Below are 23,266 nucleotides of genomic sequence, written 5' to 3' on the forward strand. Positions count from 1 at the left end.
GTGAAATAAGTCAGACAGAAAAAGCAGAGAACCATATGATTTCACTGATATGTGATATATAAACCAAAAACAACAAAAGAACAAGACAAACAAATGAGAAACAAAAACTCATAGACACAGACAATAGTTTAGTGGTTACCAGAGGGTAAGGGGAGTGGAGGGTGGGAGATGAGGGTAAGGGGGATCAAATATATGGTGATGGAAGGAGAACTGACTCTGGGTGGTGAACACAATGGGATTTATAGATGATGTAATACAGAATTGTACACCTGAAATCTATGTAATTTTACTAACAATTGTCACCCCAATAAATTAAAAAAAAAAAGAAATCAATTTAAATTGGAATTCAGTAAGTCAAAGAGTCTTTCCTTCCATCTCTCTCTCTCTCTCATTATGAAGTTTGTGTGGAACTTTACATTAGTTTGCATTTCAAATAGTATGTTGGCTTGTGTAGTAATGGAGCCCAGAAAAAGAGCAGCTCACTGGCACGTGCCCTTCCAGAGCTGGTTATTTAAATACAAACTGTTGTATACTTAGTGCATTGAAACTTCCTTCACTTGTGGGTGTGGTAATGTCTTCTGCTACATTTTCTGCATGAGGGCAGAATTGTCAGCATCTTGAAGGTTGACAACATTTCTACTTAGTGAGAGGGTCCCCAAGACACTGGGTATCAGAGAAGCATTAATAAGCAGGCATTTCAGGCTGGCTCCTTGGTGGAATATTGTACCTGTATCCTTGAAGTTCACTTTACATTCCTGAATATTCAACTTCTTACAACACTCTTCATTAAAGGCAGTGTGAGGTAGTCGAATTGGCCTGGAAATTCTGGAGAAGGTTTACGAGGGTTAGTCACCTGGTAATTTTATGAATGAGCTAAATTCTAATCAGAGCTGGATAAAAACAAACATTTGTAATGATTACTCAATATATAGCTGACAGTTGTTTGGGAAACAGAAGAACTGGAGAGAAGAAAAAGTGAAATCATCCTTTTCTCCAGAAAGCAGCTCCCCGAAGCAGTTCCTGTTACTGTCACAAATGTGGAGAAAAATGTCCTTTAGCCTGCGTTCTGCAAGTTCTCTTGTCCTGCGCCATTGTAAATCAGGCTCACAGGTAGTGACTCTCAGGTAGTCCCAGGACAGAGGATACTTCATCACATACACCAGAGGCAGCGGACTTCCAATAAGCTTGCAAATGTTCTGACCTGATGTGTGTTTCTGTTTCACCGAAAATTAACCATCTTGATAGGATTGACTTTGCTTAAAAACAAAAGATGACAAACTATTAACATTCCTTCTTATCTGACTTAAACATTTTTCAGAAATTAAAAATGAAAGGCAATGATCTTCGTTTTAGTTAGCAAATATATATGTAACGGTGATCAGATTAAAAAATGTGCCAAGTTCAATACAATTCAAGTGTTATTTTAAACAATTTGAACAAAGGAGCCGCTACAGACCAAAAACTAAATCCCAGTGTTCTGATTAGAAGGGAGGTTAAGAGATAGATTAATTATTGCACTCTTTTTAAGGTGAGATAACAAAATAGGTCTCGGGTAGATTGTTTTTTGATTCACATATCCTAAGTGATTGACTTTCCAAATTTGATAACACCTTCCTGAAAAAGTAGAGGGCTCAATAAATACATTTGTTTCTAGGCTTCATAGGAAGACTATCTATATTGGTTGATGCATGTTGCAAATTAGACTTGGAGGGAGAAGCAGTCATGGCAAAAATGTGTTTTCATGATGCTTTAATTGATGAATTCTACTCTATTAAATGTTTGTCATCAACTTGTACTTGCAATAAGAATTCCACACTTAAATACCGTATCAGTATTCTAGAACAATTTATAAGCTTAGGTCTGCTCCTCAAGAATGCCTGGGTTCTAGACTAAACTATTTCACTAACTAGCTGTGTGGCTTTAGGCAAGTCAATTTGGGGCTCAGTTTTTTCATCTATAAAATGGAATTGTACATGATAGATGGTCCTTAATGTGACTTCTAAATATAAAGTTTGTGGTTCTAGGAATTTAGATATAATTCAGAAGGAAACTGGACTTTATAGAAGGTTTGCATAATGCTGTGATGGAAGCTCATCTTTTCGGAACCATTAATAGTTACGTTGACTTTACAATGATCCGAGGCAATTAAATTCCCTATTGAGAAGAGCTAGAATGACAGTTTTTTCACACGTGTTGAACAATTTAGTCTGTCTCTAAGTAAAAATGTTACTATCCCCTTCTCTAAAGTTTTCATTTTAAATAAATGATTTAAATCTTAACTGACAATTTAAACACCCCTGTTGAGGACACATCTAATGCATAAAGTAATGCCACACTTTATCTGGGTAAATCACTATTGATTTCGATACAAAGCCAGGCAAGGAAATAAGATCCATTAGGAGATATTCATGTGACAGAACCAAAGAAAAGCTTTTTGTGTTACTACAACAGGCAAAGGCACCTGGAAACTCAGGCTGGGACATCAGATGTGTAAATCCGGCTCCTGCCAGATTCTATCACTGAGTTAACTCAGCCTTGGCTGGCGAGGTGCCCTGACTCCCCAGTTAGGGGATTATCTGAGGACATGCTTCTCACCTTCTCTCCTGGACTTTTGTTACTTTATATTTCATTTCCGTCAGGATCTGTAGAGACCTAGGGAGGAGAAGAAATTCAAATCAACCATTTTTCCTTCTTAACAACTTAGATAAATTACTTAGTTGGGGAAAAGTTGAAATTATTGATTCACATGTGGTTTGCAATTGCTGGTACATTTCAGCTACCCATCTTGTTTGTTTTCTCTGCCACTGCTAATAATTGAAAGTTAACTGCAGAAAACATGCATAGATAAAATTGTTCTTCTATATACAGTGGAAGGTGTTATAGAGAAGGCGAAATGCTTTTATAAGAAAAGTTCATATGAACATTGATTTTAAATTCTAAAAATGTTAATGATGAGGTATTTTATAGTCAAAGTTGTGACTTTTATTACTAAAGGATTTCAGGTTATCCTCTAAAGAACCTCAAAGAGATGCTCTTCTATGTTGAAAGTTAAATCACACTCGACTATTTCTTTATAAAGTGATCCATTAGATACTGGGAAAAGCAAGCTTCTTATACTCTGTGGTTAACAAATATTTACTTGGGGGTTTTGGAAGAGACCTTGAATCATAGAATTTCTTGTATGTTTTGCACCTGACATTATTTTACCTCAAGTAAGTAATAAACTTTTTAAAATTTATTTTATTTTCTGATATTGAGTATTATATTTTCTGTAGGCATAATCCTGTTAAATGCTTTGTGTTTATTTTTCAGCCTTTAATATGAAAGGGAATTAAGGAGCATGTAAGATTAAACAAAGATGGAGAAGCCTAGAAAAAAAAACTGGAGACAAAAATATACTAGATTTCAAAAAAGACAGTTATAGATTTGAGAAGTGATCAATAGTAAATGAAATATTTTATTGTGCATACATATGCAGGTAATAGATGTGTAGAATAAATAAGTACCACAAAGTAAAATAGAAAATAGGTGATTATATAAAAGGATAGATGAATTTGGGGATATAAAATTAAATAAGATTGGGTTCTTACTGTACTAGAATTACAATTTACTGGGGAAGTGAAGAGCAGGAGATATAGGTAAACAATTAATTGTAATTTAAGACAGCAAATTTAAAAAATGTAAACAGACTAAAAAAATAGAGTGTTCTGGAAATTTGGAGGTAAGAGAGGGAGGGAAGGGGATTTTAGGACACCAGTGGAAGAGCGGGTTTGAAGTGAGCTGTGAGGCCTGGTAGGATTTGACTGGGGAGAAGAGAAGATGCCAGGGGAGAGGTAGAGATTGTAGATGAAAAAAGAAGGCTCATTAGGAATAGGTTCTTGAGGGAAGCAGGAAGAGGTGGGATTTTTAAGTCTAGGTAGAAGAGTTAGCCTTGGCAAAGAGGACACTTTCTGCTCAGGTTGTTACAAAGAGGCTATAGAGTTTGTGGATGCAGGAAGTATATTCTTTTTTGTTCTCAACACTAAGAAAATGCTTAGTACAGTACTGCAAAGAAAACTGGCCACAAATCCATAACGATTTTTTTTAAATCAAAGAATAGTATCGCACGTTCTCTACTTAGAGCAACACCAAGAGAAATGAATATAAGATGTCAGAATATAAGATATCGTCAAAGGAATCATCAATCCTGTTCCTTTTTTATTTTGTATTTTTTCTTAAAATGAATATATTTGAATCTGGTTGAAATGAATTGATTATGGGCATGCCCTCTTATTTTTTTCTGATGGCCGGGTGACTTTGGAATGCTACATCTCAAATTCAAAGATTGCATGTATGTGAAGACATGCATTCTTGCATGGAGCATGGCCAAGCCAGACCAAATTAGAAGGGTGCTATTTTTTTCATGAAAATAAGAGGGATGCCAGGAAGCTGGGATTTTAATTCCAGCTTGATTGTTAATTATTTCTGGGTTGTTTTTTTTTGGGGGGGGGCAAGAATCTTAACTCCTGTAAGTCTTACTTTCCTCCCCCCCTTTTTAAATAAAATTTAGGGGGTGGCATGATAGCTAAGATTCTTTTAGACCTAAAATTAAATGATTCTAAAAATGTGTAATTTATTACCTATTTTGCTCATGGTAAAGTCACAGAATGTGTTTTCCTTATAAATATTTCCCTTGCTTGAATTTCATGAAAACATTTTGTCTGATATTTGACTATTTGAAACATCTGATAACTTTTGAAAATATTATAAAAACTCAATTGATGTTGCCTATATGGATGCTAAGATTAGAAAAGACTAAATCCAATTGCATTTATATTAAATCTTTCTCTGCCTGCAAATTTCACTTACATGGAAGCTGTAGAAACTCTGGCTACTGTTAACTATTTGACAAATTGTTATTCACAGCTTTCCACTTCCTCTTGGGAGTTGAAAGAGTTAACTGATACAGTTCAAAAGAGTGACTCAGTTGAGAATTTCTTGGTGTCTAGTTTTATGGTTTTGATAGTCAGTTTAGCCCTTCAAATAAGTCACTTTAGACTAATCACTGCAGGCAGAGAAATGTAATTGAATTTTGTTTGGTTGAATTGATTATCATATTTTATTCATCTGAGTAGACTTCCCTGTTAGACTATGAGCTCCAAGGAGTTAGAGATGTGTCTGTTTTTGCTCACCAATGTGTCCTACTCTTTGTGCTTTCCATAGTGCTTTTACATAGTGGCTGCTTAATAGATATTTATTAAATGAATGAATGATATGATTTTACTCCTATGGAGTTGTTAGGCACTAAAAATTTGTGATTCGATGTTCTTTTCCATTTGAAAATTTGTAATCATAAAGCACTTTATATTTGGAAGTCATTGTACAAGAGTACAATCTGTTCAACAGCATTTAATTACGAAAGATGTCTTACTCAAGACCTTTTATGTCCAATTTAAATTCTGCCTTAAACTCCCTGCAGTATATTGAGCTAGAAAGATAAACAGAATACCCAGAGGGAAAGATTTCTTAAGAGTAGAAGAGGGGCTGGAAATTCAGGAAGTGTTACTTTGCTTATTTGTTGCCTTTCTTTAGTCATTTTTTCAAAAGAGCCCCAATTCCTTGTCTTTCTGATTATAGCTTCTTTACCTACTATCATCTTCCCCCTTGTCACATACAGATTTTTCTTTTCTCCATCTCTCCAACAGTTGTCTTATTTCCCCCATTTCACTCAGTATGTTAATTACCCCTTGGATATATTTGCGTTCTATCCAAACATGGAGGGCAGGGACAACCATTTCAGTGTAGTACGTACAAGCTCTGATGAGTCAGTAGCTTTGAAATCTGACCCACTCCTCATTCTTGCCAATGGAGCTGGAGCCCTTCTAGAGGGAGGGCCAGGCCTCTGCCATCTTTGGACCACCCATATCCAAGCTATCAACTTCATGGATGTCTTCAGTGGTCCTTCAGCTCCTCACTAGGTGATTCCCCATTCTGATTCTCATTGACATTGTTCCAGTGCCACCTGCCTTGTGTTGTAGAAACTTTCGGGATGAGGGAGTGGAATAAGAGGTATTCATGAATATTCTTGGGGGCTTAAAGAATGTATATGCATTTATTCAACAGTTATTTGTTTGATACCCATTGTGTGAAGGCATGTTACAGAACGGGAGCAATCATAAGGTAGGTGACTAGCTGTGGTGTTAGAACGGGTGGCAGTTGGAGCAGATTATCCTTCCCTCTCCCATCTTTTGTGGTTAAGGCTGTGGCTCCCCATTACTGGCAGTGCCACGTGGGTCTCTCTGCACGTACTCTTTCCAAGGAGCCAGTTTAAGGATTTCTGACAATCACCTTTTGATGTTTGTTTTGTGGCAGATGATACAAGAGAGCCGGTTTCTCATAGAAATGGCTGACACAGTCCAGGAAAAGATTGTGCAGTGTCAGAAAGCAGGTAACTTCCCCCCCCCCCCGCATCCCCCCCCCCCCATTTTCTTTAGAAATCATAATGATAATTCTTGGCAGAGTTTGTAAATAGTTTTGGTTCTTATGCTTAAAATTCAAATCTTTTATGCCACGGTTTATACTTTGTGTTATAGTTAAGTCTTTGCGTAGTACCAAAGAAATCTAGGTGACAGCAGGTGGGTTGTATGTGTATATATATGGGGTGTGGTATCTGAAGATTTCTAGAGAGGTGAGGGTTTCTGAATCTACTTTTGTGGTTTGGGAACCTAGCAAACCTTTTACTACTGATATGGAAGTTATGGTTCCTCGTTGCCTCTTCATGGTTACAATTTGAACCATAAGCCCTTAATCCTCTAGGCTTTTGCCTGGCTAACTAGTCCTCACTGTAGAATGATCTTTCTTGAAGGATGGGATGGGTCACATCTATGAGGACACGCCTATGTTTAGTCATGTTCCCCTCTATCTGCACCACCCATGTACTTCTATCTCTCTGGATCCATGTCTCCTTGATCCACACACACAATTAACGATTATGAGGATGGTGACAATAATGACAATTGCTTGATCTACATGCGTATGATATACTAAGCACATACATTATGTTGCTTAGTCCTCATAACAACTCTGCAAGGGAGTCATCATTATATCCCACCTATAGGGGAGGCATCTGCAAGATTGAGTGAATTCTGAGAGATTCTGAGAGATTGAATGAATTACTCAAGATCCCATATTAAAAAGCGGTAGAGCTGACCTTTGAACCTAGACCAAACTTTAAAAATTGTGCTCTTCACTGACTGACCAGGAGGCTTAAGTATTTCAGTTTACAGGAAGCATAAAAATAATAGTACCAAATATTTATGTAATGCTCCTATGTGCCAGGCACTACTTTGCGAGCTTTATATGTATTGACTCATTTAACCTTCACCACAATCCCTTGAGGTAAAAACCCTCTTGTTATCACCATTTCACCAATGAGGAAACTGAGCTGCAGAGAGTTTCAGGCACTTGCTCATGCTTACGGGCACGGTAAATGGTATAGGCAGTGTAGGCCCAGACTCCACAGGCATACCCTTACCATGTGCTGTGTTTGTGATGTTGGCACCAGAAAAGATAATGTGGTTTTAGGCTGCATTAATAACAGCAGAGTAGCTAGAACAAGGAGGGTGGTGGTAAATCCTTACCTCATGGGGGCTACTTCCAGCCCACTTTCAGTAGATGTTCCTGGGTGCAGGTCTCCACAAGCTTGACTCTGGGCGGCTATGTAATGCAGTGGCCCTACCTGGATGTCATCCTTAAACAAGAGACATTATTAGTAAACTGAAGCGTGTTGAAATGTTTAATCTGGAGAAAAGAAGACTCTAGTGGACTTTATGTACTATCTTTCTTCCAATATTTAAAGGTCTGCACCCCAGAAAAGAGATTTGACCTTGATGGTCTGGGTCTAGCTAGCACCAAGGAATGAGTGAAGTTCCAGGGAGAGAGACTTTGGCTTGACATCAGTCCTAGCTTTTCAAGTGGAGTGAGCTTTCCAGAAGAAAGTGTGATTCCCATCCCTGAGGTGCTAAGACAAAGGCTGAAGAAAGAGATCATGGTGATGTTTTTTAGAGTATTAAAGCTTGAGAGAATGGTTGAGATAAGAATAACTTTAAGGCCATTCCTACATCTGAAGCATTTGGGTGTTTCCAGGAATGCTATTTTAAAAAACTCTTTTTATTTTTACTCAACACTTACTAATTGCCATTGTTATCTATGTGGGTAACGGGCCTCCTGTCAAGCCATATGGAGGGTTCATGGGAAAAGTAAGATATGTGCATCCATCACATATGGTTGCCATTCACACATTGCACCATTTCATGTAAGACACAGGCAGAGGACAAACAAGATTGATGTAACCTGTTGGAAGAATTTTCTTACCTTCTCGTGTCTTTGTCTACGGCTCCTGCCAGTTTAAAATGGAATTTAGTTCAATGCATTGATTATTGTTAGTTTTCCCTGAAGGATAGCCATTTGGTGGGGATGAACAGAATGGGAGGGATAATTTAATTTAGGGATTTAGAAATTATAAGAGAAGGACAAGAATGGGAAATTCTATTTTCACTGATAATCTTGTTATAAAAATTCCTATTTTTATTCAGTTTATACTAAGAATTCTTGTATGTTCTTTTTTCAAAGGGATGGAGTTCCATGAGGAACTTCACAATCTGGGAGCAAAAGAAGGATTGAAAGGAAGAAAACTCAACAAAGCAACTGAAAGCTTTGCTTGGAACATTACAGTATTGAAGGTAAGTGAAATGCCCAGGTACCCCCTTTGCCTTCAGTTTTCTCCTCCTCCGCTGTCCCGGGCATGGGGAAGCATCAATGTTTAATACAGTGATTTCAATTTTTAAGTAATGTGTGGCCAATTCACTAGGTTCATGCTGTAAGTGATGGGGGACATACATACTGGGACTGACACATTTTATGCCATAATCCGTTAATGAAATTTGTGGTAAAGGCAGAGGACAGCACACCTAGTCCCCTGCCTGGTGTTTGTGTGTGTATTTTTACTCACATGAACACTTCTGGACAAGTCGATATGGCTGTTCTTGTTTGTGGAAAGAATAAGGCCAAATGTTGTGGGAGAAAGAGCCAACACAAGTGATTTGGAAGAAATTTAAACTACAAAATACCTGGATCCATTTAGGATTATTTTAGTTTAAGAATAGTCTCTATAAATACATTTGTTTTCGCAAATAGCTCCGGAAGTCAATTTCTTGAGATTATGATTTGCTTTGCTGAAAATTAGTTTTAGGATTAATTAATTTTAGGATTAAAGATGCCACTTTTCATACATGAATGGAGAAAGGATTTAGGCAGTTGAATAATTTTTCTTGATAGTGTGCTGGGGAAAAAAGAGCTACAAACAAAATTAATAATTGCTGACATTTAAAGAATACCTACTATTATTTGCCAGGTGCTGTTTGATAAGGTTTATACTAATTACCATTTTAATACTCACAACCCAATACTGTTGTTATTCTCATTTTACAGGTGAGAAAACTGAGGCATTGCAACCTTATGCATATTACCCAAGGTCACTGAGCTAGTAAATGGTGGAGCTGGACTTTGAATGCAGGTGGTCTGGCTCTAGAGCCTGTGTCTCTAACCTGCACTGCAGAGAGATGCTGCACATGTTTGTGTGGAAGTGCTAGGTGAACTGTAAGGCTATCACAAGTGATTATTAAAAATCCAAGTGTTTATTAGCAATTCAATTTGCTAAGCCCTACTATGCCCTGGGCTCTGTGCTAGGCATTGGGCATCCAGGGAGAACAAAAGAGATACAGACTCTGACCCCTTGAGTTAACAGTCTGGGGCAGGGGTTGGGGTGGGCGAAGAGGAGCAGCATTTGCTTAACGGGCATGGAGAAGCTATCACATTAATATAAAGAGAAGCTTATTATAACACTAGAGTACAACATGGCAGCGTGAACCCTGATACAAATGCTTTCCATTCAACAGGTGTTTATGTGGGATTGTTAATGTGCCAATCACTAGGAAAGGTATTAGGATACAAATATCAAAAGAGTAATACCTGGGCCTCCAGGACTAGTATGCAAGGGGACATATAACTAATAACGGCCATTGATTATTCAGCACTTAATATGTGACAAGCACTCATGGTTATTAGTTTATATACATTTCTCCTTTCCTCTTTGCAACAACTGTGTGGCCTTGCAACAAATTATGTTGACCCTCATATGACTCTTCTATCTCACAGATGAGAAAATTGAGGCCTAGGGAGGTTTGAGGTTTTTGCCCTCAGCTAGTAAACGTCAGAGCTGAGATTTTAACTCATGCCCATGGTTCTAACCACTACCCTGTCCTCCTGCTCCTATAAAACTCAATCCACATGACGGAGGCCAGACAATCTAGAGCAGGATGAGGCTCTGTGTGCAGGTTGCCTGATAGCTGTGAGGCTTTAGCCAAGTTATGTAACCTCTCTGGGGGTGACAATAATATCTATACCTGGGGTTTCGTGAAAATTAAATGAGATAAAACATACAAAAGATCTAAATCACAGTTGGGTGGGCTTGTTAACCAGATGTCCTTTTCCATGTACCGGACAAATGACCTCCTTGAAATTTAAAATTTTAGCTGAGAGACAAAGAGACTGGACTCTGATTGAGACTGTTTATTCCAGTGGTGCCTCTAAGAAGATCCTCTTCCCTGAGACTCTTCCTTTATTTCTTGTATCTTGAATTTGGAGCTCTTAGTTCCTGCTCTATTCTCTAGCCCTCCTATTGCTTTTCAGAGCTCCTTAAAAGTCTTGCAACAAATGCCCCTTCTCTTAAGTTTGCTAGAGTCAATTTACATTGGGTTACAACTGGTTGAAATAGTAATAACCACACTGGTAAGACATAATCACTGAATTAAAGGACACAGCCCGGATCACCTATAAAATTCTGCATTGCCTACTGAAAAGGTTTCCTTACACACTGATTTATACAAGTACTCCCCACTCTTTAGGGGGAGTGACTAGAGATTGACCAAGATTGGATGAATATATGTGTTCATGCAGCTAAAACTATTTAATTCCAATATAATTTCCAACAAGAAAGGGAGGAGTTGGAAAAAATGAGGAATGGGCCTTCAGGTAAATGGCGGTTGGCAGCATGGAGTGGTGGAGAGGGACACTGGCTTTAAAGAAAATTGAGCCAAGACTGAAAAATACATTATGTTTTCTGAAATTTAGTATTACATTGATCTGATGTTAGCAAGTGACAGGGAAGGTGGAGAAAAAGTTTTCAGAGACAAAGACGAATAGCTCTATAATATAATGAATGTGAACTACAATAACAGTGTCCCAATTTTCTAAGCCAAACATCATGACTTAGAATCCAGCAAGGATGAAGCTTCAGGCTGAAATCAAGATGTTTCTGGAAGCTCCCGTATATATTTCTGTAATTCATGTTTTAGCACCATGTCTGATGAGTCCAGAGCAAGGCCTTGCTTAGCAGATCTTTCACATTTCCCCACACTTTTGCCATATGGCAATGATCCTTTTCCTCGCCCCTTCTTTCTCTTTCCCGACTAAGCACAAAATTGAACTTCTTCAATATCCAACATGTTCATTTGGGATGATATGATGAAACGTGTCTCATGACTCAGTCTTCAGTATCTTTTCCAGATAATCATAGGAGCAGATAAGCATCTCACCCCATCCTCACACATTAGCAGTTCCTTTCATCTGTCTTTTTTCCCATGACGTCCGTCAGAAATGAGTTTTGTTTGGTTCCTACCATTATATTGAACTTTTATAAGGGGAATTTTTCCTGTTCTTTAAGTCTCCAGAAAAAGACACTGCAACTTCACTTGCAAAGCCAACCTTATTGTAGTCAGTTAGCATTAATTTTGGAAGTCTTGGGAGAGAGATGAACTTGCACTGTATCACTGATAACACACAATGAGCTGTGAAGTGGCATTCATTGAAATTCTTGGACTCCATCCAGAGTGATTTGACTCTTTAAGTACAAAAAGAACTTCACTGTAGGGTGGTCACACCTATAAAACTGAAATTTGAAAGAATCCAAAGTAGCATTTCAGCAAGCTTTCCCAATAATATATTTTTCTAACTTGGCCTGTTGACTCTTTTAAGGAACTAAACTCCATTATCTTTATATTTTTAAAAGTTTGATGAAAAATCAATTTTAGCAGGCTGGAAGTGTCAAGCAGAGATACATAAAAATAATATTGAAGAAAGTTTATAATCTAATGCATTGCAGCGTGTGCCATAAAAAACTGGGTCTCTTTTATAGGTTTATGTTTGGTAGATACGCCTAATCTTTTTCCCACCTAACTTTTCGGCTGTTAATCACCATTTAAGCCTTTCCTCCTTCTGCTTTTATTTTGACAACATTTTCATTTTCTTGGGAAGAGCAGAGGCTGAAGCATCTGACTTCTCCTATTTGGGTACTTGTCTTTCTAACCCAGGCAGAGTCTCTCATTCAATCCCCAAATTTCAGACCCTCACATCTCTGGGTAATCTTACTACATAAGGGAAATTACTTGGATGCCAGTGTAATAGAACCTGCAGATATATTTGACGTCTCTGCTCGTTGTTGAGAGACAAAAGAATAAGGCAGACAAGGTGATGGGCTAATGGGAAAATAAGTATGAAGAAAAGAATCACTGTCTGAAAGACCAACAGCAACAATGGAGTCATCTTTAACTGGACAGCCATAGATATTTTAAATCATTATTTGAGATCCTACGCGTATGTGCTGGGGGAAAGGACGTCCAATCAGGCTCTTCTGGCAGCTGTAGGGATCGTGCCGCTGGGAGCTGCTCTGGGGTTATATAAAGAGGGAACATGTCCGGTGTCCTCCATACTGTCCGCGGAGAGTTTCAACAGTGCTTCTGAAAGCGGCTCTCTATTGTTGCAGTAGAAGCTGGACGAAGGCTAGGTTTCCTCCTGAGCCAATTGATTCAGAAAAGAACAGCTATTTTATGAAGTCTAGAAACAGACTTCCAAGGACAACAATGCATTAGTAATAAACTATTCTTCATATTGACATTACTATCAATTATTAAGAAACATAAAGCAAAGTGGTCAAGAGTATACTCTGGAGCCAGATACTTTCTAGCTGTGTGGACTTGGGAAAATTTCCTTTTGTCTCGATGCTTCTGAATCAGCTGATATGGATATGTTAGGTTGTGCCGTGGTAACAAAACTCTGAAAATCTCAGTGGCTTAAAACGATGATTTATTTCTAGCTCACACTGTATAGTGATCACGGGTCAGCAAGCGCTGCTTAGAAACTCAGGCTAGTGGGGCCTCCAGTGCGGTAAACACGTCTACAGTCCTAGAGGTAGGGAAGCGCAAATTGGTTTTAACCGTTTCTGCCAAGTAGTGTCACGTGCCCCTTCCAGGCACCTTCAGCTGGCCCAGGCAAGCCCAATGGTCAAAGGCGACAGCAGTGGAGTAGCGCTAGTGTATACTTCCAGAGAAAGGGGTGCAGATATTGGTGAATATAATCTACCAGTGACACGTCCCTCAACTATACCCTCCTCATAGGGTCATAAGGAGATGAAGTTAGTTAATAACTAGTGACTAAATGAGTTACAAACCAGTGCCTGGTATATACAAAGTGCTATGTAAGTAGTTGTTTCTATTATCAGGAATAGGAGCATTCAGTGCTTAGAATGAGCTGTTCGGTACTTTTCATACAATAGCTAAAGTAATTTTAAGGGTGACCCTGTAAAGTTACTGTTATTACACCCACTTTACAGAGAGGGGAACTGAGGCTTGAGAGATTAAGTAACCTTCCCATTGGCACATAGATAGTGGGTGATAGAGCAAGGTTCTAACTCAATGGATCTAATCCGCTATGCTATGTTGTCAGCGTATGTATAGCAGCATAACAATGATAGCTTACATTAACTGAGCGCTTTCTATGTATCAGGTATTGTACCGAGTGCTTTATATTTATTATCTTACTTAATCCAAGGCAGTGAGTGTCTTGTCCAGGTAACAGGAGTATTCCAATCACCTTGGCAGTGTAGTCTTACAGTACAGAAAGGTACGTTAAGAGTATAGCTTGAGACCATCGATTCTTCTTGTTCATCAAACAACTCTGTACTTAACTTGGCTTCCCAAGTGTACTTTTCTTTTTTTTTTTCTTTTTTTTTTGTTTTGTTTTGTTTTTCAAGTATACTTTTCTAGTGGAGATAAAAATGGGTTGACCAAGTGGCATAACTAGTCCCATATGCCTGGCAGTCACATTTCTTTTTGAAAATGAGTCACTTAACTTCTTTTTTTGTTTTATCCATTCATCTCCTATGGGCTTAGATAGCATGACTCAACTCCCCAGGGCCTGATCACCCCTGAGTGAGTGGATGCAATTGAGCCCCTGCACAGATACCATTGAGATGTGAAAGCAAAACAAAACTATTACCAAAAAAATACCAAAGCAGAAGGCCAGACCCTGGACCCACACTGAGAACTCAGCCAACTTCCTCCTGTTTCTCTTGGACAGCTTCACTGTTCACTGGCTTTTTGTCTAGACATTGCCAGCTTCCACATCTTCAGGAGACAGAGGAAGTTGGAGAGTCCTGCCTCCAGCAAAAACTTTGCGGAGGCCAAACTCCCTTTCCTGTTCCTTCCTCAACCCACATCTCCACTGCCTCAGTTCTGCTTCTCAGCTCCCCAAGCTGTCCTTAATCACCCAAGCTGTTAGAACAGACGTCCTGGCATCTTCTTCCTTTGAATAATAAACGAGATGATTTAGAAATGAGAGGTGTGATCCCTATGGGTAAGTTCCTTAGGCTTTCCTGAGGAGAAAGGAGCCTCCTGGGAAGCAAAGGGAGAGCCTTTAAGTTACCAACCTTGAAAAAATCAATGTTCAAAGAGTTTAAACAAAGCTTTTAATTATGGCAACTCTAACGAAAATACTTTCTGATGAGTCAGGCAAAATAACAAATGTAGAGGCTGTAAATTCCCACTTTTTTTTTTTTTAATTTAAATTATCTGAGAGTTTAGAGCTATAGGAAGTTGGACTCTGAGTCTAAAAACCTGCAACTAACTAATATTAACTTTTGAAAAATTATCTTCACTGGGGATAGATTTTCTCACCTAAAAATGAGATCAGACTTTATGATTGCTAGAGTTCTTACAGATGTTTCCATTTTATGATTGTATGTTGTTTTCAGTCTTTTTCTGTGGCTTAACAACATCATATTGCTTAAATACATTGTTCCTTTTGTCGTTTATCAATAGTGTGAATCTCTCTCTCTCTCTTTCCCTCTCTCTCTCTCTCTCTATATATATATATAGTCTCTTTTATGCTTTGTTCCCCCCAATTTTGATTTTTTTTAACCCATGGTGCTTAGCAACCCTAATTGTACTGAGTTCCTATTCGTACTTCACACAGTCTCCCACAGTGATTCCCACACTGTTCTCTTCTCCCTTCTTGACTGCTCTTTCCAAATGGGATGGTCTATACTTATCATCCTGTTGGGAATTCTATTCCTGATTTTTATTTTTATCGTGGTAAAATACACACAACATAAAATTTACCATCTTACCCATTTTTAAGTGTACAGTTCAGTGGTATTAAATACATTCATAATGTTGTAAAACCATCACCTCCATCCATCTCCATAACTTTTCATTTTGTAAAACTAAAACTCCACCCTCATTAAACAATAACTCCCCATTTACTCCTCCCCAGGCCCTGGTAACTACCTGTTTCTATGATTTTTGTTTCTACTTCTGATTTTTGACTACTTTCTGTCCCTATGATTGTTGACTACTCTAAGTACCTCATATAACTGGAATCATACAGTCTTTTTTTGTGACTGGCTTATTTCACTTAACATAATGACCTCAAGGTTCATCCATGTTTTAACATGTCAGAATGTCCTCCCTTTTTAAGGCAGAATAATATATACCACATTTTCCTTATTTATTCATCTGTTGATGGAGAGTTGGACACTGTCATGTTTTAACTTTTATGAATAATGTTGCTATAAATATGGATTTCGAAATATCTCTTTGAGACACTGATTTCAGTTATTTTGGGTCTACAGCCAGAAGTGGAATTGTTGGAGCTTATGGTAATTCTATTTTTAATTTTTTTGAGGAACCATTATATTGTTTTTCACATTGGTTGTACCATTTTACATTCTCACCAACGCACAAGAATTCCAATTTCTCTACATCCTCGCTAACACTTATGTTCTATTTTATGATAGTAGCCATCCTAATGGGTGTGAGGTGATATCTCATTGTAGATTTGATTTGCATTTTCCTAACAATTCATGATGCTGAGCATCTTTTTATGTTATTATTGGCCATTGTATATCTTTGGAGAAATGTCTATTCATATCTTTTTCTCATTTTTTAATTGGTTTTTGTTGTTGTTGTTGAGTTTCAGAAATTCTCTCTAAATTCCGGATATTAATCCCTTATCAGACATGTTATTTGCAAATATTTTATTTCATTTTGTGTGTTGCCTTTATACTCTAATGATATACTCTATGACACTAAAGAGTGTCATATCCAAGAAATTATTGCCAAATTCAATGTCATGAAGATTTTGCTATATGTTTTCTTCTAAGAGTTTTATAGTTTTAAGACTAACTTTTAGATCTTTGATTCATTTCAAGTTAATTTTCATGTATGTTGTTAGGTAAGGGTCCATCTTCATTCTTTTGCATGCGAATGTCCAGTTTTCCTAATACCATTTGTTGAAAAGACTGTCTTTTCTCATTGAATGGTCTTGGTACTCTTTTCAAAAATCATTTGACCACATATGCAAGAGCTCATTTCAGAGCTCTCTATTATACTCCTTCGGTCTGTATGTCTGAGTTTATACCAGCACTATACTGTTTTGATTTCTGTAGCTTTGTAGTAAGTTTCAAAATCAGGAAGTGAGTCCTCCAGCTTTGTTCTTCTTTGTTAATATTGTTTTGACTATTCAGGGTCTCTTGAGGTTCCATGTGAATCTTAGGGTCAGTTTTTCCATTTCTGCAAAAACATCATTGGGATTTTGATTGGGATTGCATTGAATCTTTGGACCACTTTTGGTAGTATTGACATTTTAGCAATATTGCCTTTCTGTTGGGAATTTTTTGCAAACTAAATGATCTTTTATCCATTGTTTCATTCTGCAAAGCTTCCCTGCAGTGAAAATATTCAAATAACATTATAGAAGGTTTGATAACTAAATTCAATTTGTAACTCACAGAAGTTCCTCTGCTCTGCAACTATAGATTACAGTCTGTTAAACTCCATAGATTAAGTGCTCTATAGTAAAAAGCAAATTGCACAGAATGGACCACATAAGTAATTACTACCTCAAGATATACCTGATTGCCTGTTTGCCTATCTAGCCAGCTGGCATATTCCTCTGCTCAAAAACTTACCTACCAACCTAAAGAATTTCTTATGTTGTTAGGTTAAGTGTACCCAACAGCTAGTGAAAGGAATGTTGTATATCAACTTAGTCTATATCTTTTTTAGACTGTATTTATTTCTTTTGTAAATTTTAATTTGATTTTTAATATATGTTTCTGGGGTATTATATGTTTTAAAAAATATTTCAATTTTGGCAAGCAGGTATGGTATTTGTTTTGTTGAAAATGTTCGGTGACTGGAACTGGGAAAGGCAAAATAACAACAATGCCAAAGTTGAGGTCTGTAGGTATAGTGGTAGCCAGTTTAGTCTCGTTCAACCTAGCGAGCCCTAGACTCACCTGTAATATCAGCCAGCTGCTTTATAACACATGCCATTTATCACCAGGAAGAAGGTGGCAGGTGAGAGATAATGAATGGATCAGTTCTAGAAAAACAACTCCAACCTCATGTGTCAGTTCTGCTACCTTCGTACACAAAAGAATATGTTGCTAGACCTTAGGAAGTGAAGAATGTATAGTTAGAAGGCATCTATAAGCTAAGTTTGATATATTTATACTTGGACTAGGTGTCTGAAAAGGTACTCCTAGATACATTTTCTGAAAGCCTCGTTATTGTTTGGCGTATTAGTGCAAAAAAAAAAAAGAACTTCATCTCCCATCTCAAGAAGTTAATTTTATTTATTTCCACTCTAACATTTATAAGTAAGTAGGTACAAAGCATAAAAGAGGTTTCTAATCCATAATTTGACAAATGGTAATTTTTTTGTTTGTTTTGTTAAGCCACATTCAGCCATTCAACAAATATCTGTAAGTTCCTACAGGGTGCTAGGCTGTGTGCCTGGGAGTGTACTGGCGAATAAAAACATGGACTCCTGGTCTCGTGGAGCTGGCAGTCTATTGGAGGAGGCAGTCATTTAATAATCACACCCTGTGTGTTAAATTTGTCTCTGTGATGAGTGCCGTGAAGGAGAAGTTCATGGCATGACTGAGAATGTGTACTGGGATTTGACCTAATGGGAGAGGTCAGGAAAGTCTTCTATGAGGAAGTACAAATTGAGCAGAGAGTAAATATCTTTAGCCTTTCATGGATTCCAAAACCCAGCCTTGTATCTTGATACTTAAGTCTGGTTGCCAAAACAATCTGAAAATAATGATGAAAAGAAAACAAATCAAAATAAAGATGTGCTGGACCTCCTCAGCTTGGTCTGGGGAGTTCTAAAATGTCTGCCCGGCTCATTTAATTACCACTCGTTAGCATCATAGCTGATTTGTTATTAGATCAAATCTGGTCATGAGTCATATTGTTAAATACAAGTGAATCTAATCACCCACCGTCTAAAAAAATAATTTGCAGCAACGTTCTGTGTCCATGTGTATCCATAAAATGCATTTGACAGCTCGTAGTTGCAGAGGAGGATGTTGTAAGGCTGTTTTTTGAGAGCTCTCTGTGATTTAAAGATGAAAAGATTCAGAGAGAATTATATAATATAGAATAGTAGCTGTATTAGCTTTAGAGAAAAGGATAAATTCTTTTTTAAAAAGTATAATCAGTGCATCTATCATAATAAAAAGTCACGAATCTATAACATTATTTCAAACATAATAGATGGAATGTTAGTTCTTCTTAGCAATAAGCAGGTTTGTTGCGTGGTGTCCAGATTTCTACCTTGGGTGGCTGCATCCCAGCTGTGCTGCCCAGGAGTTTAGTAGAGATAAAAGCCAGGCTGTTGACACATTACGGAAGCACAGACCACTTTACTTTATCTCCAGTACAACTAAATTTAGTGTCTCTAGGAGGTACTTTTTTCCCCCCCAGATGAAAGCAGCATTTAATAATGATTCTGAATAATTCACAAGTGGCAGAATCCTAATGAATAGATGCATCATAGACCAGAGGACTTGTCTCCAACTTGTGAGGTTATGAAGGGTCTTAACTTTTCTCGCAGGAAAACTTTCTTTAGAGAAAATTTGCTTCTTACACACAGGTTCTTAGTTTAAGGTGAGACTTTGATGTATTAACTATGTTAACTATTTTCTACAATAATACACGTGGAAAGAAAATATTGATAACAAAGGTGTTTCGTTTTCATTTCTCATAGCCTTTTTAGACTTTTCAGACACAAGCTCCTCTTCTTTCCTTGTTACTCTAGGGAGACGACGCTGGGATGCAGCTATCTAATTTCCTTATTAACCCAAATCAGAGCAATAAGAGCTCATTTCTCTGAAAGTATATGTAAGTGTGGTGTGTACATTGTCAAGTAAAAACAAATCCAGATTGAGGTAAAGAGAGATTTTATTATTGCAATATGGGGAACGGTACCGCTGCTTTAAATAGGGAGAATGCTCCTTCCATCAAATGTGTAAACTTCTCAAAGGTCAGGGAAAAAGAAGGTTTCTTTTACTGAGAGGGGCAAATAAGCTAGACAGAACTGGTGTCTGGCTGGTGTGAACCTCAGAGGCCATTAAGAAGGGGCTGTATTCTAGGGGAGGGGTCAAGTTCAGGGGCATGAAGGAAGGAGAGAAGCTTAACTAAAGTTTGGCCAAGTCAAAGAAGTAGGTATTTTGTCCAGTTCAGCTCCATCATTTCTGAAATGGAACTTGGAGCGTCTATGTCTGGCCTTTGCATTGGTAAACAAGCAGCGCATCCTGAGTCTCAGCTAAGTCATACGGGGAATGGTAGTTCTTTGCAGTGCCCATTTCATGGAACACAAAAAAATAGGGGCTACTTAACCATCTGTTTTCTAGAAACACAGAGCTTGGGCAAAGTTTAATTCTTGTCAACAACCCCCCCCCACACACACACACACATAAATATGCTATATAAAATGTCAGATATGTATGTATGTGTATATATATATACGTTTATACCTATCTGTAAATGTAAATATATAAAGGATAATTTATGTTAAGAATAATGAAATTAAATATTACTCTTTTAAAGCCATATTGAAAAGATAATAATGGGCAGCAAGAAAATTTCCCTTGATCCAGAAGGGGTTATCTTCCAATTTAATTAGACTTCTCTTATTTTAAATAGATCCAGTGTATTCAAATATATATCATGCATGAGATTACAGACTCATACTAACAGACCAGGTGGAGGGGAAGGCCTCCCCCCTACCCAACCTTATTTCTCACTTCTTGTAAAACAATTGTGTATTATTAATCACTCCCCATATATTAGTAATACTTTAAGTATTTATAATAAGTGAAGGTATCTACTTACCAAAGCAGATAAATTAAGAACTTAATTTTCCTTTTAAGGAAAAACCCATGGCTTTATGAAAAGATTAGTTACACATTTTTTGAAAAAGAAATCCCCTTGGATTTTTAAAAGTAAGTTTAGATTCATAAAAAATTTGCACATAGAAAACTGCTTGAATAAGGCAAGAAATATTCATTATCATTATAATCATCACATTAATGTTTTGGAAGAAGGGAACTTCTGGAAGGAAAAGACGTCCTGTCACAGAACCATAACTGAGAACTGAATCTTAGACTTTTGCGTTATGAGATGATTTTAATGGAAAGGTCATGAAATCATTAGGTAGAAGCTGCTTGCTTTCAGAGACTAAGAAGAGAATAGGTTTGTTTCTAGCTGAAGAGAGCCTTCGGTATTCAGCAAAGTAAACTAACCCCTCATGATATGGTTTGTAAATTGGTCAGGACAAAGTTATGTGTCCTAAAAATAGGCAAACTCTGAGTGTTTATTTAAAAAATACTATTCACAATGGACTTTTGAGTCAATGGACTCAGGACTTGAATTTCTGTAATTGCTTTACAATGTATTCAGGATAAAAAGATTGCAATCTAAATCTTTCTAAGATACCCCTTAATCAACTAGCATGTTCTAGATATCCCACTTGTCTTCTGCTCCGCAGCTGGCATTATGGAACAACTGGAATAATATTGGTTTGTGGATCCTGTTGCCTGAAAAATATTAATCTCTTGGGGCAAAAAGAAGGTCCTGATAAATTACTAACAAGTCTAGTTTCAGAAAGTTGAACTTTTTCCCCCTTAAACATACATTAAGAGATATACTTCTCATATGCATTTAAAATATACTAGATACTCTAAAATACAGCCTGGATTTCAGCAGTTAATTCTGATTGCCTTGGGTTTAGAAATATGGGTTTATCTCACTGTAATTTTCTATTTCTCCAGATTTAATTGAAATTCACCTTTTTTTATAAAGCAAATATATATATATATGGGAAGGTTGAGTGTTTCAGAGAATACTTGTGTGCTCTGGTGGTACATTATTGAGTCAGTAGTTTATTCCTCCAGACTGCCTGGGTGAGAACATTTTCAACATCTGATAGGACAGTCATATTGACATTCAAGAGCTATTGACCATTTATTTGCTGGTGAAATTGTGGCTGGTCACTCACCTTCCTTATTCTCTTACCTTCAAGATGATTTGTTACAATTATTATACGTGTTGTAGGAAACAGGCTCAATTGTTTATTGTGGATATCAACAAGAAACTGATATCGAAGGCTGCTTAAAATGAAGGTGACATGTAAATGCTTGTGTATGAAAAGTGTGTTTTAGTAGTAACTGTGTCCTAATATTAAATCTGAATAAATGAGACTAAAGATTCTTAACAATGCATATTGTGTATCCTCTGAGTCAGCCCATAGAGTCTTTTCATTTAATCTGAAACCAGAGAGGGAAAAAGCCAGCAACTTCCTTCCTGCTCTCTTTTATCTATTATACATTTTTGCCTGGGAGAGGAAGAATGCCATTGAAAGGAACAATTATATGTATATATAGTGTGTGCTTGTGTTTGTGTGTGTGTGTGTGTGTGTGTGTGTGTGTGTGTGATAACTTAGTCCTCTGGTTCTTATATTAAACAATCCACTTATTAACCCCACTCATTGTAAGCTCTGTAATGATACATGTAGATATAATAATAACAATATTGGAGAAATGATATCTTCCTCTGAGTTTTTGATTATCTAAAACTGATTCTCAGTTCTTCTTGTGAAAAACATAAAAATGTGTATAACAATATAATTACAAGCACTGCCAGGGTGGAAAACCCAAATCTAAAATTCGAAAAGTACTTTCTTAGGTACTGAATTATAGTTATATCACTCAGACTGAATTGTTTCTGTCATCCTTCACTTAATAACCACAACCTGATAGATTGTTGGGTTTGTCTCAGAAAGTGTAATTTTTTTCTAGAACTTCCTCTCTGGTCAGAGGGTAAGGGAGCAAATAGTGAAGTGATTACCAATGTCCTTACTCTTTAAATAACTGCTCCTGGAAAGGTCTTTTCCTTTGGCTTCTTTGTCAAGGATACCCAGGAAGAATTTTCACGGGAGACCCTGAACTACAGTTGGCCTTGATAATTGATTATGTGAGACTGTGAATTTCATTGAAGTTAAACATCAGTACAACCAAAATTATCTTCCTGTAGCTCTTGATTAGACATTTCTACACCAGTGAAACTTTTTCTTTTTTTTTAGAACTATGGGTGTTTTTATTTAGTGACTTGTTTCAATCCACAAACTTTCAATAATAAGCATCTGTTACATTTATAATTTGAAAAGCTATATATCTAATTTTATAAAAACTATCTTTTCTGTTATTGTGGGTGTTATTTTCTCAACATTATTACTGACAAGTATTCTTCGTGTTTAAATATAGTTTTGCTTGAAATTTCAATCTAGTAGATTTAGTTTTACTAGATGTATGATTTTGAGTTCATCTTAAAAGATCATATAGCTGGCTAATAGCTTTATCCTAATTCATAAAGATTTTTGTTTCCTATTTTAATTGTGTGCTTTTTAAAAATTAAAATTTATTGGGGTGACAATGGTCTGTAAAATTACATAGGTTTCCAGCACAAATTTTAACAATCGAATCTCTGCTTGACCAGAGCAGCCACACACCACCATGTAAGTTGTGCAATACATGGCTCTAGGG

At 37.1% G+C, this 23,266-nt stretch overlaps 1 protein-coding gene across 2 annotated transcripts in view; it reads left to right on the forward strand.

The window, feature by feature from the left end:
- PLCL1 (phospholipase C like 1 (inactive)) overlaps nucleotides 1–23,266 on the forward strand; it is a 301,184-nt gene that overhangs the window by 253,905 nt on the left and 24,013 nt on the right. Inside the window, exons 4-5 of one of the 2 annotated variants that reach the window (XM_019750756.2) lie at nucleotides 6,352–6,427; nucleotides 8,611–8,720. In XM_019750756.2, the coding sequence (XP_019606315.2) occupies nucleotides 6,352–6,427; nucleotides 8,611–8,720 (186 nt within the window). The remainder of the gene's footprint in view (nucleotides 1–6,351; nucleotides 6,428–8,610; nucleotides 8,721–23,266) is intronic. The other variant, XR_012498547.1, reaches the window with a different exon arrangement.

This window comes from Rhinolophus sinicus, linkage group LG01 (genome assembly GCF_036562045.2).
Source record: "Rhinolophus sinicus isolate RSC01 linkage group LG01, ASM3656204v1, whole genome shotgun sequence".
In the NCBI taxonomy this organism is placed as follows: Eukaryota; Metazoa; Chordata; class Mammalia; order Chiroptera; family Rhinolophidae; genus Rhinolophus; species Rhinolophus sinicus.